Here is a 19,927-nt window from a genome sequence, read left to right on the forward strand (position 1 = left end):
AACCTCATGGACTGCAGTGTTCCAGGCTTCCCTGTCCTTCACCATCTCCTGGAGTTTGCTCAAACTCATGTCCATTGAGTTGGTGATGCCATTCAACCATCTCATCCTTTAATGGCCCCTACTGTTTCTGCCTTCCGTCTTTGCCAGCATTAGGGTCTTTTCCAATGAGTCACCTCTTTGCATCGTATGATTAGATTGAGGCTGTTCATTTTTGCCAAGACTTTCATGAAAGTTAGGTTGTGTCTTTTTCTACACATTATATGAAAGGTTGTATGATGTTGGTTTGTCTTAACTACTGTTAAACATGATCTCCTAGTTAGGTAGTTTCTGGTGGGTTATTCTACCATACAGCTATTTTCCCCTCCTTATTAATAACTTGGGACTCTTGACACTATGCAGATACCCTCTTTTTCCTCAATTTGTGTCCACTGATACTAGCATCTTTTGGTGGCTCTTGCTGGCAACAATTATTACTCAGTGTTTATTAATGGTAGTGTTCTATTTTATTTCTTTTACATGTGTTAATTGAAATTTTTTTAATAGGGAAGAGCTGTACTTTCTGCTTTATTATTCAGTTTATGCCTGTGGACTCAAAGTGTGTAAATATATATATATGTATAAATATTACCTGTCCACATGAAACATGTAAGCTTTGGGAAAGGGATATAGGTCTGTTTAGCTGGTAAAAAAATGACAGTGTTAGTTGCAGTTGCTCAGTCATGTCCAACTTTTTGCAGCCCCATGGACTGTAGACCTCCAGGCTCCTCTGTTAATGGAATTCGCCAGGCAAGAATAATGGAGTGGGTAGCTATTCCCTTCTCCAAGGGATCTTCCCGACCCAGGGATCAACCCTGGACTTGTGCATTACAGGCAGACTCTTTACTGTAGTGACCCCATGAGAGACTGAGCCAGACTTCCCTGTGAGTGTCCAGGAGTCTCCGGCTGAGGTCTGGGTCAACAGAGGCCTGCTGCAGAGTCAGGGGCACTGAATGCAACAGTCCTGGGGGCTACATGAGTCCTGGTGTGCTGGCATATGTGAACCGTGAACTTCCACATGTTCAAGCTAGTTTTAGAAAAGGCAGAACCAGAGGTTAAATTGCCAACATCCGCTGGATCACTGAAAAAGCAAGAGTTTCAGAAAAACATCTATTTCTGCTTTATTGACTATGCCAAAGCCTTTGACTATGTGGATCACAATAAACTATGGAAAATTCTGAAAGAGATGGGAATACCAGACCACCTGACCTACCTCTTGAGAAACCTGTATGCAGGTCAGGAAGCAACAGTTAGAACTGGACATGGAACAACAGACTGGTTCCAAATAGGAAAAGGAGTACGTCAAGGCTGTATATTGTCACCCTGCTTATTTAACTTACATGCAGAGTACATCATGAGAAACGCTGGGCTGGAGGAAACACAAACTGGAATCAAGATTGCTGGGAGAAATATCAATAACCTCAGATACGCAAATGACACCACCCTTATGGTGGAAAGTGAAGAACTAAAGAGCCTCTAGGTGGAGGTGAAAGAGGAGAGTGAAAACGTTGGCTTAAAGCTTAACATTCAAAACTAAGATCATGGCATCTGGTCCCATCACTTCATGGCAAATAGATGTGGAAACAATGGAAATAGTGGCTGACTTTATTTTTCTGGGCTCCAAAATCACTGCAGGTGGTGATTGCAGCCGTGAAATTAAAAGACGCTTACTCCTTGGAAGGAAAATCATGACTAACCTAGACAGCATATTGAAAAGCAGAGACATTACTTTGTCAACAAACGTCCATCTAGTCAAGGCTATGGTTTTTCCCGTGGTCATGTATGGATAGGAGAGTTGGACGGTGAAGAAAGCTGAGCGCTGAAGAATTGATGCTCTTGAACTGTGTTGTTGGAGAAGACTCTTGAGAGTCCCTTGGACTGCAAGGAGATCCAACCAGTCCATCCTAAAGGAAATCAGTCCTGAATATTCATTGGAAGGACTGATATTGAAGCTGAAACTCCAATACTTTGTCCACTTGACGCGAAGAGCTGAGTCATTGGAAAAGACCCTGATGCTGGGAGGGATTGGGGGCAGGAGGAGAAGGGAACGACAGAGGATGAGATGGCTGGATGGCATCAGCAGTTCGATGGACATGGGTTTGGGTAGACTCTGGGAGTTGGTGATGGACAGGAAGGCCAGCCATGCTGTGGTTCATGGGGTCACAATGAGTCGGATATGACTGAGCGACTGAACTGACTGACAGACTGCTGGCATAAGTCCTTTAGAACATAGTTTGGCCTCAGGCCAAAATATATGGAAGGAAACCTCACCCATAAACAGAAAATTGGATTAAAGATTTACTAAGCATGGCCTGACCATCAGAACAAGACCCAGATTCCACCACAGCCAGTCCCTCCCATCAGAGTGTTTCCGCAAGCCTCTTATCCGTATCCATTAGAGGGCAGACAGAATGAAAACCACAGTCACAGAAAACAAACCAAACTGATCACATGGATCACAGCCTTGTCTAACTCAGTGAAACTATGAGCCATCCCATATAGGGCCACCCAAGACAGACAGGTCACGGTGGAGACTTGTGACAGAATGTGGTCTACTGGAGAAGAGAATGGCAAACCACTTCAGTATTCTTGCCTTGAGAACCCCGTGAACAGTATGAAAAGGCAAACGGATATGACACTGAAAGATGAACTTCCCAGATTGATAGGTGCCCAGTATGCTACTGGAGAAGAGTGGAGGAATAGCTCAGGAAAGAATGAAGAGGCTGAGCCAAAGCGAAAACAACACCCAGTTTTGGATGTGACTGATGATGGAGGTAAAGTCCAATGCTGTAAAGAACAATATTACATAGGAACCTGGAATGTTAGGTTCATGTATCAGGGTAAATTGGAAGTGATCAAACAGGAAATGGCAAAAGTGAACATCGACATTTTAGGAATCAGTGAACTAAAATGGACCGGAATGGGCAAGTAATTCAGATGACCATTACATCTACTACTGTGGGCAAGAATCCCTTAGAAGAAATAGAATAGCCTTCATAGTCAACAAAAGAGTCTGAAATGCAATACTTGGATGCAGTCTCAAAAACAAGAGAATGATCTCTGTTCATTTCCAAGGTACACCATTCAATAGCACATAATCTAAGCCTATGCCCCAACCACTACTGATGAGGAAACTGAAATCGAACAGTTCTATGAAGACTTACACGACCTTCTAGAACTAACATCCAAAAAAGATTTCCATTTCATCATCGGGGACTGGAATGCAAAAGTAAGAAGTCAAGAGATACCTGGAGTAACAGGCAAGTTTAGCTTTGGGGTACAAAGTGAAGCAGGGCAAAGGCTAACAGTTTTGCCAAGCAGATACCCTCTTTGGTCATAGCAAGTAACCTCTTCCAACAACACAGGAGACAGCTGTACACAGGAACATCACCAGATGGTCAGCACCAAAATCAGACTGATTATATTCTTCGCAACTGAAGATGGAGAAGCTCTATACAGTCAGCAAAAACAAGACTGGGAGCTGACTGGTTCACATCATGAACTCCTTATTGCCAAATTCAGACTTAAAGAAAGTAGGGAAAACCGCTAGGCCACTCAGGTATGACCTAAATCTAATTCCTTATGATTTATACAGTGGAAGTGTCAAGGAGATTCAAGGGATTAGATCTGAGAGACAGAGTGCCTGAAGAACTATGGATGGAGGTTCATAACATTGTACAGGAGGCTGTGATCAAAAACATCCCCAAGAAAAAGAAATGAAAAAAGGCAAAATGGTTGTCTGTGGATGCAATACAAATAGCTGAGAAAAGAAGAGAAGCAAAAAGCAAAGGAGAAAAGGAAAGATACATCCATTTGAATGCAGAGTTCCAAAGAATAGCAAGGAGAGATAAACCTTCCTCAGTGATCAAGGCAAAGAAATAGAGGAAGACAATAGAATGGGAAAGACTAGAGATCTCTTCAAGAAAATGCGAGATATCAAGGGAGCATTTCATGCAAAGATGGGCACAATAAAAGACAGACATGATATGGACCTAGTAGAAGCAGAAGGTATTAAGAAGAGGTGGCAAGAATACACAGAGGACCTATACAAAAAAGGTCTTCACAACCCAGATAATCACGATGGTGTGATCACTCACCTAGAGCCAGACATTCTGGAATGTGAAGTCAAGTGGGCCTTAGGAAGCATCATTACGAACAAAGCTAGTGGAGGTGATGGAATTCCAGTTGAGCTATTTCAAATCCTTAGAGACAGTGCTGTAAAAGTGCTACACTCAATATGTCAGCAAATTTGGAAAACTCAGCAGTGCCCACAGGACTGGAAAAGGTAAGTTTTCATTCCAATCCCAAAGAAAGGCAATGCCAAAATAATGTTCAAACTACCACACAGTTGCACTCATCTCACACACTAGCAAAGTAATGCTCAAAATTCTCAAAGTGAACCTTCAACAGTACATGAACCAAGAACTTCCAGATGTTCAAGCTGGATTTAGAAAAGGCAGAGGAGCCAGAGATCAAATTGCGAACATCTGTTGGATCATCAAAAAAGCACGAGAGTTCCAAAAAAAACATCTGCTTCATTGACTAAAGCTTTGACTGTGTGGATCATGACAAAGTGTGGAAAATTCTTGGAGATGGGAATATCAGACCACCTTACCTATCTCCCAAGAAACCTGTATGCAGGTCAAGAAGCAACAGTTAGATTTAGACATGGAACCATGAACTGGTTCCAGATCGGGAAAGGAGTACATCAAGGCTGTATACCATCACCTTGCTCATTTAACTTATATGCAGAATACATCATGCAAAATTCTGAGCTGGATGAAGCACAAGTTGGAATCAAGATTGCCAGGAGAAATATCAATAACCTCAGATACGCAGATGACACCACCCCTATGGTAGAAAAGCTAAGAGGAACTAAAGAACCTCTTGATGAAGGTGTAAGAGGAGAGTGAAAAAGCTTGTTTAAAACTCAACATTCATTAAACGAAGATTATGGCATCCAGTCCCATGCCTTCATGGCAAATAGATGGGGAAACAATGGAAACAGTGACAGATTTTATTTTCTTGGGATCAAAATCACTGCAGATGGTGGCTGCAGCCATCAAATTAAAAGACTCTTGTTCCTTGGAAGAAAAGCTATGATCAACCTAGACGGTATATTAAAAAGCAGAGACATCAATCACTTTGCCAAAAAGGTCCATGTAGTCAAAGCTATGGTCTTTTCACTATAAAGAAAGCTGAGCACTGAAGAATTGATGCTTTTGAACTGTGGTGTTAGAGAAGACGCTTGCCTTGGACTGCAAGGAGATCCAACCAGTCCATCCTAAAGGAAATCAGTCCTGAATATTCATTGGAAGGACTGATGCTGAAGCTAAAGTTCTAATACTTTGACCATCTGATGTGAAGAACTGACTCATTAGAAAAAACCCTGATGCTGGGAAAGTTTGAAGGCGGGAGGAGAAGGGGACGACAGAGGATGAGATGGTTGGATGGCATCACCCACTTGATGGACTTGAGTTTGAGCAAGCTCTAGGAGTTGGTAATGGTCAGGGAAGCCTGACATACTACATACAGTCCTTGGGGTTGCAAAGAGTCAGACACGACTGAGCGACTGCACTGAACTGAACTGACAGCTCTTTTGTGTTAGGTCAGTTCAGTTTTGTGTTAGGTAGGTTCGTATGTGCTTGGATATAGTATGAATGATAGGGCTATAATAATGTTGTGTATATTGTTTCATAAAGATTGCATTTTATTTTAGGATTTCCTTGGAGAGAGTTTTTTAAATGTTATTTTCAAACCCCAGGATCAGTAGTTAATGGCATAGCACCTGGAATAATTTTCTCCTTTAAAGATATCACTGTCTTTTTATAGTTCTTAACACTTATGATGACTTCCTTTATTATTTTTCTCCTTTATTTTGCACTTAAGAGGCACTTAATATGAATTATAGTTATTTATCAGCACTAGGCTAGTAATTACTGATAAGCAGTTCTGTAGAGTTAAACTAAAGCTTGTAAAAACTAAGTAATATTATTTTTGGACATTTCACATATCCTGTGGACTTTTTGTTTGGTGTTCTTTTGCAGTTTTTCTAAGCATGAAAAATAACGTCTTAAGATCTCTCTCTTTTTTTTTTTTTTCTGATTTCTTAAGCTTCCTTTTTGTTTTCCATTCTGTTTTTGTATTCTTATCAGGTAATTAATAGATATTATATGCTGTCTCTGAGTAAATATTTAATTACATTCTTCATGTAATCGTATTATGATTCTAACTTAAATCATCTGACTTAGCAGTGTTTAACTCATTTGCCAAAGAAATATATCCCCTCATCTTAATCAGTCAAGGTATCTTCTTTTAGTATATTAACATATATTGATAACTTGCCAGACTTCTATGCATATATAGCTATTTTTTGATGCATTTATACTGTGTGTATTGTTCTGTAACTTGCATCTTGACTTTGTTATGATATTATCCGGTTTCTGTACTCTCATTAAGAGATACTGGAATGCCAGAGGAAAACCAAAATGAAAGACACAATTAAAGGAACCAAATGGACTATAGCTAAGTGTCTGTTATTTTTAATAGATGTGAAGTGACCCACTATATATAGTATAATTAGGTTTTTTATGTTTTGATATTATATATTATGATTAATAATTTAGCATATTTTTTGTATTTTATGTTATTTCCTTAGATCAAGTCCCTAGAAATAAAATTACAAGGTCAAAGGTTATGTACATTTTAAAGACTTGATACGTTCTGCCAAATGCTTTCTGTAAAGGGTATCAGCACCCAGCAGGCATGGCCTGTTTATTTTCTCATATGCTCTTCAGCAGTATTAGACCTTACCATTCTTTCAAGCTTTGCCAGACTGATTGGGAAGTAGTATTTGTTTTTTCACATTTCCTCGTTAATGACCAGGCATTTTATATGTTAAGTGGGCTTTTGGGTTTCTTCTTTTATTCCTGTCTGCCTGTTGTGTTCTTTGCCTATTGTGTTCTCCATTTGTCACACATGTTCAGCATAGCCCAAAGTGGTTTTTGGAGATTATAATGAGAATATGATCTATGACTTTAATTTTTTTTATAATGAAAATTGGTCATAGATAGTAACAGCGACATGATGGAGAAAACCATTTTTCTAATTTGTCTTTCTCTTTTAAAAGGTGATAAAAATAACTTAAAAGCAAATAAATAACCATAATGGAGATAGCTGTTTGTATCCTAACTATCCTTGAGGTATATATTTTCCAGCATATTAATAATATCAGAGCTAAATTTTCAAACAAAAATAAGGGGCTATCCTTGCCCCACCCAACCTCCAACTTCTATTACGACAATTTTCAAACATACCAAAAAACTGACTTTTAAAAGTGAATTTACATGTACCACATAGATTTGGTAATGAACACTACTTCATTGTGTATATGTATATCTAATCATTTTTTGTAAATTCATCTACTTTTTCCAGTACATTTAAAATTACAAACACCAGTATAGTTTTACTCCTGAACACTTCAGCAGACATTTGACTAGAGTTCAACATATATTTGTTTTCTTTTGAAATAGAATTTACATATAATGAAATTTACAAGTCATAAGTGTACAGTTGAATACATTTTGACAGGTATACACACCTTTTTAACACTCCAAGGCCCTGGGAACACATAGTGTAAATGATATCATCTCTTCACAGTGTTCCCTCGTGTTCCTGCCAGTTACTCCTCATCTCTGCCCCATCATAGGTAACCATTTTCATATAGGTGGAATACAGTATGTACACTTGTATACTTTTATGTAAGTCTTCTTTTCACTCAGAATGAATTTTTGACATTCACCAGTGTTGTTGCGTGCATTAGCAATTAGTTCCTTTTTAGTATTGTAGGGCTGTAACAGTTTATTTATCATTCCGTTATGATGGATACCTGAGTTGTTTCTAGTTTTTTTTTTTTTTTTTTTTTATGAGTAAAGCTACTATAAACATTCTTTTTTAAAACATAGATTTTAAAATTTATTCTAAAGAGCCAACCGCCTTTACTTATCTCATAGTAGCTTCCATATTTACCTTTTCTGCATGCCTGGAAATAGGGTGGTATATTAAAAAGACATTGTGCTAGAAAATCCACCAGGAAATACTCTAATCTTTTTATTTTTTTATCGAAGTATAGTTGATTTACAATTTTAGTTTCTGGTATACAGCAAAATGATACAGTTACATGTATAGTATGTGTTCTTTTTCATATTCTTTCCCACTAGATTATTAATACAAGATATTAAATATAGTTCTCTGTGCTATACAGTAGGGCCTTATCTTGGTATTTATCTATTTTATATACAGTAGTTTGTATCTGCTAATCCCTAAGTCCTAATTTATTTGTCCCATCCCTTTCTCCTTTGTTAATCGTAAATTTGTTTTCTGTCTGTGAATCTGTTTGTTTTTTTTAATTGAGTTCATTTGAATCATATTTTAGATTCCACATATATTGATGTAAGTGATGTCATATGATAATTTGTCTGACTTCATTTGTATGATAACCTCTGGGTCCATCCATGTTGCTGCAGATGGCATTGTTTCATTCTTTTCTTATCGTGGGGTAGTATTCCTCTGTCTGTATGTTACACTTTCATCTGTTGATGGACATTTAGCTGGCTTCTGTGTCTTGACTATTCTAAATAGTGTTGCTGTGAACATTGGAGTGCATGTATTTTTTTTTAAATTTGCCTTAATGTAAGTTATTTATTTACTCTTACCCATAATATATATATTTTATTAAAGTACAGTTGACTTAAAATGTTTCAGGTGCAAAGCAAGGTGATTCAGTTATACATATACATATATATTATTTTTGAGATTATTTTCCATTATAGATTTTTACAAGATACTGACTGTAGTTACCTGTGCTATACAGTACACCTTTGTTTCTTGTTGCATACGTGGTTTTTTTAAAATTATAAATCTAGCATTCTTTTCATATTAAGTCAAACAAGTAGAATCAAAATATTGCAAGGTTTTTAGTTAGGCAAAAATTGATGTTTTCTATAATATATATATTATACATACTATTTATATGTATATGTATACAAAAGCTTTTCTACTACACTTGATAAAAGCTTGAGAAAGAATATCAAAGAAGAGATGGAGAAATTGGAAAATATAAAGTGAATGATATGGGAGCATTGAATATGAAATAGCAAAAGGGAAACCAACTAGGTAAAAGTCAAAGATCATAATATAGTCCAGTTGTTTTCAAATGTGGCTGCTCATTAAAAACATATCTGGAGCTTTGGAGAAAAAAAAAAACAAAACAGACATTTGTATTTTTTTAAAAAATCAAAGATAATTCTAATATGCATCTGGATTTTAAAAAGGAGTCACAGGCTTTTGTATTAAACAGTAGTTTTGGTTATTTAGAATTCTGTTATTTTTCTGTTGCTCAATCATGATACAGTGGTATTAAGTAAGAGTTACGTAATCACAGTAGTAAAAGATGTTTATCAGTTTTCACAATCAATAGCCAGACAAAAAATAAAAGATAAGTACAATTGCAAGTCATAATGGGAACATGATTAACCTAACATTATAAAATAATGACATGCAATTTGGGGGTTCCAGCAGAGTGATGTGGTAAGTGGAAGTGCATACATGTACTTATTTTCATCCACGTAGCCAGTCTGTGTCTTTTGATAGGTGCATTTAATCCATTTAAGGTAATTATTGATTAAGGTAATTATATATGTATGATCCAACAAAAGTGGCACTAGTCATAAAAACCCACCTGCCAGTGCAGGAGATGCAAGAGTCATGGGTTTGATCCCTGGGTCAGGAAGGTCCCCTGGAGAAGAGAATGGCACCGCACTCCAGTATTCTTGCCTGGAGAATCCCAGGGACAGAGGAACCTGGTGGGCTACAGCCCATGGGGTCACAAAGAGTCTCCAACTCTGCCAACCCATGCTTCCACAGGAGACCCTTCAGCACTACCGGGGAGTTTTGGTTCAGTCTTCTGTGGGGTCACTGCTCTTTTGCTCTGATCTTGGTGTGGGCAAGGTTTTGTTTGTGCCCTCCAAGAGTGTTTTCCCCAGTCCTATGGAAGTCCTATAGTCAAATCCCACTGGCCTTCAAGGTCATATTCCCTGGGGATTCCCAGTCCCTTTTCAGATCCCTAGGCTGCGAAGCCTGACGTGGAGTTGAGAACCCTCACGTTAATGGGAGAACTTGTTTGGTCTTATTGTTCTCCAGTTTGTACATCACCCACTGGCAGGTATGGGATTTGATTGTATCATGATTGCACCCCTCCCTCCTGTCTCGCTGCAGCTTCTTCTTGGTCTTTGGATGTAGGGTATCTTTTTTTGATGGGTTCCAGCGTTCTGTCAGTGGTTCGACAGCTAGTTGTTATTTTGGTGTCCTTGCAGTAGGAGTACGTCCTACTCCGTTGTCTTTAACCAGAAGCCTGCGTGTGTCTTTTTGAACCAGAGTTTTATCTGGATTGCTAGATCATATAGTAGTTCTAGTTTTAGTTTCTTGAGGAACTCCATACTGTACTCCATAGTGGCTGCACCAATTTATATTCCTGCTAACAGTGTAGGAGGGTTTTCCTTTCTCCACACCCTCTCCAACATTTATTGTTGGTAGACCTTTTAATGATGACCATTCTGACTGGTATAGGGTGATACCTCATTTAGTTTTTTTTTTTTTAATTGTAAAGAATATTATTTAAAATTTTTAAATTTTAGGTAACTTGCTTTGCAGTATTTTACTGGTTTCTGCCATACAACAACACGAATCAGCCATAATTATACATATATCCCTTCACTCCTGAGTCTGCCTCCCCTTTTCCCATCCCACCTCTCTAATCATCGCAGAGCTCCAGACTGGGCTTCCTGTGTTATATAGCAACTTCCCGCCAAGCATCTATTTTACACATGATGGGAAATGTATGTCAGAGCTCCTTTTTCCATTCGTCCCACTGTCTCCTTCCCCCACTGTGTCCACAGGTCCATCCTCTTCATCTGCATCTCCATTCCTTCCCTGCAAATAGGTTCACCAATAGCATTTTTCTAGATTCCATATAACTGTATTAAAATACATTTGTTTTTCTCTTTCTGACTTATTTCACTCTATATAACAGGCTCTAGGTTCATCTACCTCACTGGAACTGACACTTTTGTTTTTTTCTCAGAGCTGAGTAATGTTCTGTTGTATATATGTACTACATCTTCTTTATCCATTCATGTGTACATGGACATCTAGGTTGCTTCCATGTCCTGGCAATTGTAAATAGCGTTGCAGTGAACATTGGGGTGCATGTGTCTTTTAGAATTACAGCTTTCTCAGGGTGTATGCCCAGTGGTGGGATTGCTGGGTCATATGGTAGGTTGCTTCCCTGGTGGCTCAGACGGTAAAGCGCCTGCCTACAATGCAGGAGACCTGGGTTCGATCCCTGGATCAGGAACCTCCCCTGGAGAAGGAAATGGCAGCCCGCTCCAGTATTCTTGCCTGGAAAATCCCATGGACTGAGGAGCCTGGTAGGCTACAGTCCATGGGGTCATAAAGAGTCGGACACGACTGAGCGACTTCACTTTCACATGGTAGGTTTATTCCTAGTTTTTTTTTTTTTTTTTTTAAGTAATCTTCATGCTGTTCTTCATAATGGCTATATCCATTTACATTCCCACCAATAGTGTAGAAGGGTTTCCTTTTCTCCACATCCTCTCCAGCATTTATTGCAGATTTTTTCATAGTGTTCATTCTGACTGGTGTGAGGTGATACCTCATTGTAGCTTTTGATTTGCACTTCTCTAATAATCTCTAGTAATTAGTGATGTTGAGCATCTTTTCATGCACCTGTTGGCCATTTGTGTGTCTTCTTTGGAGAAATGTCTGTTTCGTCTTCTGCCTATTTTTTGATTAGGTTGTTTGTTTTTTTATGAGCTGTTTGTATATTTTGGAAATTAAGCCCTTGTTGGTCACATCATTTGCAAATAATTTCTCCCAGTTCATAGATTGTCTTGTTTGGCTGATGGTTTCTTTAGCTGTGCAAAAGCTTATTAGTTGGATTAGGTCTCGTTGGTTAATTTTTTATTTTTATTTTTTGTTTTTATTTCTGTTGCTTTGGAAGACTGATCTAAGAAAGCATTGGTATGATTTATGTCAGAGAATGTTCTGCTTGTTTTGTTTAGTTTTATGGTGCCCATCTTAATCTTAGTGTTTGTTTTGTGTGGTCTTGGATTAATACTCTGTTCACCTTCTCATCCCTAAAAGGTGGTGGGGTAGGGGGATAGGTTTTATCTTAAGTACCTCCCTGGACTACTTTGAGGGTTTGGAGGCTGTGTCATAGTTTAGCAAAAATAACTTTCATAGTCAATTAGCTGCTAAAACTTTCATGAGCCTCTTGTTAGGCATTTGCTGTTTTTTTTATAGTCATCAAGTTTTAAGTATTTAGCCTTTTATATTTCTGGCTATATTTGAAACTAGTTAATTTTCACCTGAATTATCATAATCTTCTTAGTTGTTTTTACCTTTCCATAGATAAAGCTTCATCTTAAAACTTGTAAGTACATCATTCTTTGTGTTTCTCTTTCTTTTGGTACCCTATAATCTTGATTTAGGGAGGGGTCAGATTTTAAAGTTGTTTTTATCTATTGTCTTTTTTTGGGTGCCAAAATCTATTTTCTTAACAATTAATGAAAATCTTTGAAATAACAGTGATACAGAAGAGTTTCCATATTACAGATGTAATCCAGCTGAAAAAGGATACTTCATGGGAAATAGATGGGGAAACAGTGGCTGACTTTATTTTTTGGGGCTCCAAAATCACTGTAGTTGGTGATTGCAGCCATGAAATTAAAAGACACTTACTCCTTGGAAGGAAAGTTATAACCAACCTAGACAGCATATTTAAAAGCAGAGACATTACTTTGCCAACAAAGGTCCGTGTAGTCAAGGCTATGGTTTTTCCAGTACTCATGTATGGATGTGAGAGTTGGACGGTGAAGAAAGCTGAGCGCCGAAGAATTGATGCTTTTGAATTGTGGTGTTGGAGAAGACTCTTGAGGGTCCCTTGGACTGCAAGGAGATCCAACCAGTCCATCCTAAAGGATATCAGTCCTGGGTGTTCATTGGAAGGACTGCTGCTGAAGCTGAAACTCCAATACTTTGGCCACCTCGTGTGAAGAGTTGACTCATTGGAAAAGACCCTAACGCTGGGAAGGATTGGGGGCAGGAGGAGAGGGGGACGACAGAGGATGAGATGGTTGGATGTCATCACCGACTTGATGGACATGGGTTTGGGTAGACTCTGGGAGTTGGTGATGGTCAGGGAGGCCTGGCGTGCTGCAATTCATGGGGTTGAAAGAGTCGGACACGACTGAGCGACTGAACTGAATATAGATATAAGCTATTGTAAAATAAGCTTTGGGGGAACATATGAACATTAGGTGTTCAATGTGAATGAACTTCTTACATTTCCAGGCAAGGAAATTATTGATTGCTGGCACATTATTTAATTGGTCCCATGAAATGATTGCAGGATTGGGCTTGCTAGGCCATAAATGAGGATTAAGTACAGTGTTGAAGGCAATATTTTAAATGCCATCTTAGGGTGTAAATCTTTAAGTTGGGAAAGCATTTCTTTTTTGTCTTATTTGCCAGAATTAGTTTCTCCAGAATTAATTTTCTCAAGAGTAATTAGTGAGCCAATTCATAGTACTGAATTATTTAACATTAGCTCTTTGGGTACTTTGTATATTGGTTCTAGGTTTTTCTTTTGGTATGTGTGCATGTGTTTAGTTATCTGTTTTATATATAGTAGTGTATATTTGTCAAGAAGAAGGAACCCTTCTACCTTGTTGGTGGGAATGTAAATTGGTACAGCCACTGTGGAGAACAGTATGGAGCTTCCCTAAAAATCCAAAAACAGAGCTCCCATAAGATCTATCTATCTCACTCCTGAGCATATACCCAGAGAAAACCACAATTCGAAAAGATACTTGCACCCCAGTGTTCATTGCAGCACTGCCAGCAATAGCCAGAGCATTGTAATAGCCAGAACAGCAATAGCTAGAGCATTGTAATAGCAATAGCCAGGAAGCAACCTAAATGCCCATTGATAGAGGAATGGATAAAGAAGATGTGGTACATATATCCACTGTTTTTCTCTATTATCAATAAAAATTTTTCTGTTTCTTTCAGGGCTTGGGCCACTCGTTTCTCCCTTGTTAATTATGTGGTAGAGAAAAATGTGACTTAGGCATGATGAGATAGCTGAAGTGAACAGAAGAGTGATGATATGATCTGGATTGAAATAATAGTTTTTAAAATGTCATTCTCTAAGTAGGGTCTGGCAGGAAAACGATATAGACATATTTGAGCAAAACGATTTGCAAAGATTTTGTAGGGATTACAAATATCCCTAAAATATGTTTAAAAGGAAAAAGCTTTTTTGTGTACATACAAAAATTTAATTAGTAAGACCAAAAAAAGTTGGAGGAGAAAAAAAATCCCATATTTTAAGACAGCTGTCTCTGTAAATTAAATTATGCCAGTAATCAGTTGTGTATTCCAGAAAACTGCATATTTTCTGAATTCCATATCTTGTCTGCCTTCTTTTTTTTACTTAGTGCCACATTCTAGTCCTTCAGTAGTCATTTGTATGGAAACTTCTTTTTAGATCTAATCCAATCCATTTAACACCATACCAATGTTAGCCTTCATAGGAATGTAACTAACAAACACCTGCATACTCTGGCTGGAGCAGCTGCTCCGTAACCTCAGGTGTTCTTGGGAACAGCTTTTCCTTTCTCTCCCTGGCTGAGTCCTGATATATCTAGATCTGTTACTAAAACTTATGTCATATGTTTTGTAATGTGATTCATTAATCCAGTAAACATTTTTTGAGCCCTTGCCTTGTGCAGTTTCTAAACGCTGAGAAAACATGTGAGTAAAACATTATTTCTGCTTTTTCAGAGCTGACAGTATAATGGAGGAATCAGATCAATGTAAATAATTAGCAGAGAATAAAATGAGTACTAATAGAAGTATGGATAAAGTGCTGTGGAAGCTCTGAGGATGTGCTTCATCGTGCATAGTGTGGGCCAGAGGTAGCTTCTTAATGAAGAATAGTTTGACTTTACTAGATAAATAGGGAGTACTTTGCTTGTAAAGAGAGTAACATATGTATGAAGGTGAGAAAGAAAATACCCTGGAGAAATGCACTTCTTTGAGGTGTAGTGTTTTGTTTGTTTGTTTGTTTTTAATTAAGACTGGAATATACAAACTTCACCTTGCCAAGATTTGGGGTTTAGACTTTTTTCCTAAGCTGCTGAAATTATTGAAAGATTTTCAGCATTAGGGAGAAGGAAATGCCATCCCACTCCAGTATTCTTGCCTGGAAAATCCCATGGACAGAGAAGCCTGGCAGGCTACCGTCTTTGGGGTCACAAAGAATCAGACATGACTGCATGACTAACACTTTAAACATTAGAATGATTAGATCATTTGAAAGCTCACTTTGGCAGTCCTGGAGAGTGATTTGAAGCAAACGAAATTGGAATGAGGGAGATCAACTTAGACAGGAGTTACGCATCTGAAATACAGTGGCAATGGAGTTGGAGAGGAAGGAATGAGTTTAGGACCCTTGACTGTGAGGAAGGACTCACTGGGGCAAGTCAGCGATTACTTAGATTTCTAGCTTCGGTGTCCAGGAAAATAAAGGTATTCTGACTAAGCAAATGCTGAGGAGGTGGAACTCTGTGATTGCACCAAGCAACAATATTTGCATGGGTTTTGTATACCAAATTTTTTGTATACCAGTTTTGTATACCAAATTCAGAAATATTAGATATTTTTATGTGTAGAAAGTCTCCATATTTTTTTAAAAAAAGAGGATGTTAAAGATAGGAAAATGGAAATATTTAACATACTTGGGATTATGCAGGTAGAACATTTTTGTTTTAGATTTATTAACTTTTAATGCCTTTTTATTTTATTTTTAGTTGGAGGATAATTGCTTTACAATGTTGTATTGGTTTCTGCCATACAACAACGTGAATTAGTCATCAGCGTAGGTTCATTAACTTTTGATTTAGATACATGTTCAGTTTTCTTTGCTGATGAAGTCAAATTGTAGTGAGTTTTAAATTCTTCTGTTTGGAATTCGTGAAATCATTTAAAAACTCTAATTATGAATTAATTAGAAATGAAAACGACTGACTTTACAATGAAAAATAATGAAAATTTTCTTTTGCGTGTCTTGAATTTAAAAAGCCGTTAAATTGAGAATTACTTTCCTTTATTGAAACAGTTGTACCCCACATTTGAATTCATGTTTTTCTTATTACTGATCTGAGAACAGTAACGTAGGAAAAAGAAACGTGTGTGTGCGTGATTCAGTGCAGAGGTGCTCCGTTGCCCTAGTAGCACAGAACAAGCTGAAGGGAATATTGGTACACTTGGTGAAAATGGTCCGCAATAGAGTGGGTGGAAAGAGATCCTGGTGAAGGGCAGACAAGAGCAACCAGGAGGTGGCTACTGGCTCTGGCCTAAAGTTCTGTTTTTCTCTATTGTACATATTGACACATTAGTTTCTTTTAGCTAAAACATAATTTGATAATATGAGTTAGTATTTTTTTATAGCAAAAATGAGAAATTTATTAAGTTTAATTTTAGTACTTTCCCCCCATTTTTTTTTTTTTAGATCGTATAATGAAAAAAACAGAAGAGTCTGAATCACACCTGGAGTCTGAAATTAAAAGGAAAGTTGCACAGAAACGTCACAGTAGTACATATCAGTCTACCCCACCTTCTCCGTCTCCTGCTTCCAAAAAATGTTTAACTGATTTAGAGGTGGGTAGAGAAATTATTCTTTGTTGCTAATCAGTTGGTATTTTTATTAATACTATTCTTAGTACTTATTAAATTCTGGTGATCTTTTCAAATAGGACTGGAAGAGAACTAGAAAAGGTTACTTCGGCAAACTTTTCTGCCTTCATTAGATCATTTTCCAATTGTCACAAGTCCAGAATATGTATCTTTCTGAAAAGGCGTATGAATACTTCCTTACAACATACTTCACATAATTGTTCTCAGTCAGAGTTTTTTTAAAAAATTCTCATGTATAACCAGAGTACAACTGTCAAAAATGTTTATTTAACATGGATCCAGAATTATCTAATGCACAAACTCCATCCACATTTTCTCTAAGCGTGTCCTTTATGGAAACAGGATACAGTTCAGGACCATGTTACATTGAGTTGTGGCGATCTTCAGTCTTCTTTAATCTGGAATAATTTCTTGATGTTCTCTTGTCATTCATGACCTTGATATTTGTAAGAAATATAGGCCACTTATTTTGTACCTCAAGTTGAATTTGTCTGCATGTTCTTCATGATTTATACATTTTTCAAGATTCCTCAGAGGTGATGCTATGATCATATTGCATCATATCCAGAGGTATATAATGTTGATTTTTACATTATTGCTGATACTCACTTTTATCTTGTTTAAGATGTACTCTTCTAGATATTTCCAGGTATTTTAGTAGGTGTTTTTAGTAGATATTGCTGGGTACTCAGTCACTCATTTCATGTCTGACTCTGTGACTCTATGGACTGTAGCCCACCAGGCTTCTCAGTCCATGGAATTTTCCAGGCAAAAATACTGGAGCAAGTTGCCACTTCCTACTCTAGGGAATCTTCCCGACCCAAGGATCTAACTTGCGTCTCGTGCATTGGCAAGCGGATTCTTTACCACTGAGCCACCTGGGAGGTCCCTAGTATTTCTATACTTACTTGTTAATAAGAGTTTTTTCTTATCCCACATTTACTTACATAGTTTCTATTTTTATCAGCATGGAGACATAGATTCTTGTTTTTCTCAGAAAGGTTATTCTCCAGAACTGTCATCATTTATTTTGATGTTCAGATTGCTCTAGATTTGGCCCATGGAGAGTTCTTCAAGTTGGCTGCTGTTTTCTTTTTGATGTATCCCCATCATTATTTGAGTACCTGCTTTCTGGTTTAACCAGGTGGTCTAGATTTCTTTTTCTTTTTTTTTTTTTTTTAAGAGAAGTAAGCCTTTATTTTCTCATTTCACAAATAATGCTGGCCAGGTTGGCTGCTTTCTGGTGATCAGTCAAAGAGACCGAATCCCATATCCTCGTCCGACTCCTCCGACTCCTCCTTTGCTTCAACCTTGGCTGGGGCTGCGGTGGCGGCGGCAGGGGCAGCAGTGGTGGCAGCAGCCACAAATGCGGATGGATCAGCCAAGAAGGCCTTGACCTTTTCAGCAAGTGGGAAGGTGTAATCAGTCTCCACAGACAAAGCCAGGACCCGCTTGTACCCATTGATGATAGAATGGGGTACAGATGCAACAGTAGATTTCTTTGTATTTCTCTGTATCAGCTCTGTAGTCATGCATTTCTCCAAGGAGCCATTGTTTGTATAAGTGGAAGGAAAATATTTGGGCAGTAGTTGTGCTCGTTGCTACTGGATGTCAAATTTGTAGGCCCACTCAGCAGACTGAACTAGGAATATTTGTGTATGTTTGTGTTAATATTTAGTATGTATTAAAATTCATGAGTTTGCATTGATAACTCCAATTCTAGTCCAGCACCACAGTGTTTATTTTAGCCTTTTGTGCTTTGCATGTTTTTGTAACTCCCTTCTCTGACTAAGAAACCTGTCTTCCATTATCTCCAGTGTATTTACTTATTTGCTTAGTTGATTTTTCTGTGACCAGTCTTCTGGCATGCAAGCCTAAGGTTGGCTTGGGCTATCCTGTCATCACCCACACTGATTGGCCCTTTGCTGAACCCCTGGAAAGGAGGAGAAAAGAAGAAAGCTTCTTCCCTCACACACACCATCCTTCCTTCCCTAGGCATGCCAGCTAAAAGCCTCAGAAGTTTTTTTTTTAACATCGTAAATATATTTTCTTTCTTTTTAACTCTTTACTTCTGTGCCACTTATTCTTTTCTTAGTGGAGATAAAGAATAGATTATAGCCATCCTCTATGTAATTTTAAATTTTTGAACAAGATTAGTGGTTTTTCTTTCCATGTGTAGTGTGTGAAAAATCACATTACATATTGCTTGTAAGAAAACAAAGTCTTTGGTATTTAATGAGATTATAACAGGTTCAGAATGTTTACAAAATATGACATTGTCTCAGTGGTGTCTCATCAAAGACACACTTATTCTTATTAAGTATACAGGTTATTATTAATGTGTATAGACTGGCAGATAATATGTGATAATGAGATTTGGATTTATTTTAAAGTGTTCCATTGACCAAAGAGGGCGGAAATGACACTTTAATTAATCTTTGTTTTCTGAAAGAATTTATATTTAACATAATACTGTTAAGAAAATTTGCTACTTTGCTAAAAATAATTGAATAATGTTGAGATTCTAGTTTTTAGATCACTAGGTTGATATAATTCTTAGTCTCTAGTTTTTATCATGAAAAGTGTAATACCATGTTGGTTAAGCTGATCTGCATTTTGTTCCTAATTGCTGCAAACAGTTCTAAGATATGTGTTTCTTAGCCTATGGATGGCATATGATAATAGCTCATGGTATAATTCCTTCTATATTTTAATATTAAAATTTTTAATAGTAGGGGAGTGCTTTTTCTGTTTCAGTATCAATTTTATAAACACAAATATGTGAAAGTATTGTTTTTCCATAGGGTTCTTTTTATTGAAATATATCCTTTATTATAGACACTAAAGTATTGGAGCCAGTCTGAACCCAGCTTGATGATAGCCTTGATTCTTCTTAATAAAAGACAGAATTAGCTTACATAGAGCTGGCTCCCGCTGTGACAAATAAGGGTCTAGTTTCCACATAAATAGATGTGTTTAAAACCTAGCTAGTGGTAACGATAACCCTATATGCAAAACAGAAAAAGAGACACAGATGTACAGAACAGACTTT

At 37.6% G+C, this 19,927-nt stretch overlaps 1 protein-coding gene across 9 annotated transcripts in view; it reads left to right on the forward strand.

Annotated features, from left to right (window-relative positions):
* The window catches only part of SENP6 (SUMO specific peptidase 6), a 133,059-nt gene that overhangs the window by 67,070 nt on the left and 46,062 nt on the right, over window positions 1–19,927 (forward strand). For all 9 annotated transcript variants that reach the window (XM_043439585.1, XM_043439587.1, XM_043439588.1 and 6 more), the window contains one exon: window positions 16,691–16,839. In XM_043439585.1, the coding sequence (XP_043295520.1) occupies window positions 16,691–16,839 (149 nt within the window). The remainder of the gene's footprint in view (window positions 1–16,690; window positions 16,840–19,927) is intronic.

The sequence above is a fragment of the Cervus canadensis genome, chromosome 20 (assembly GCF_019320065.1).
Source record: "Cervus canadensis isolate Bull #8, Minnesota chromosome 20, ASM1932006v1, whole genome shotgun sequence".
Classification (NCBI taxonomy): Eukaryota; Metazoa; Chordata; class Mammalia; order Artiodactyla; family Cervidae; genus Cervus; species Cervus canadensis.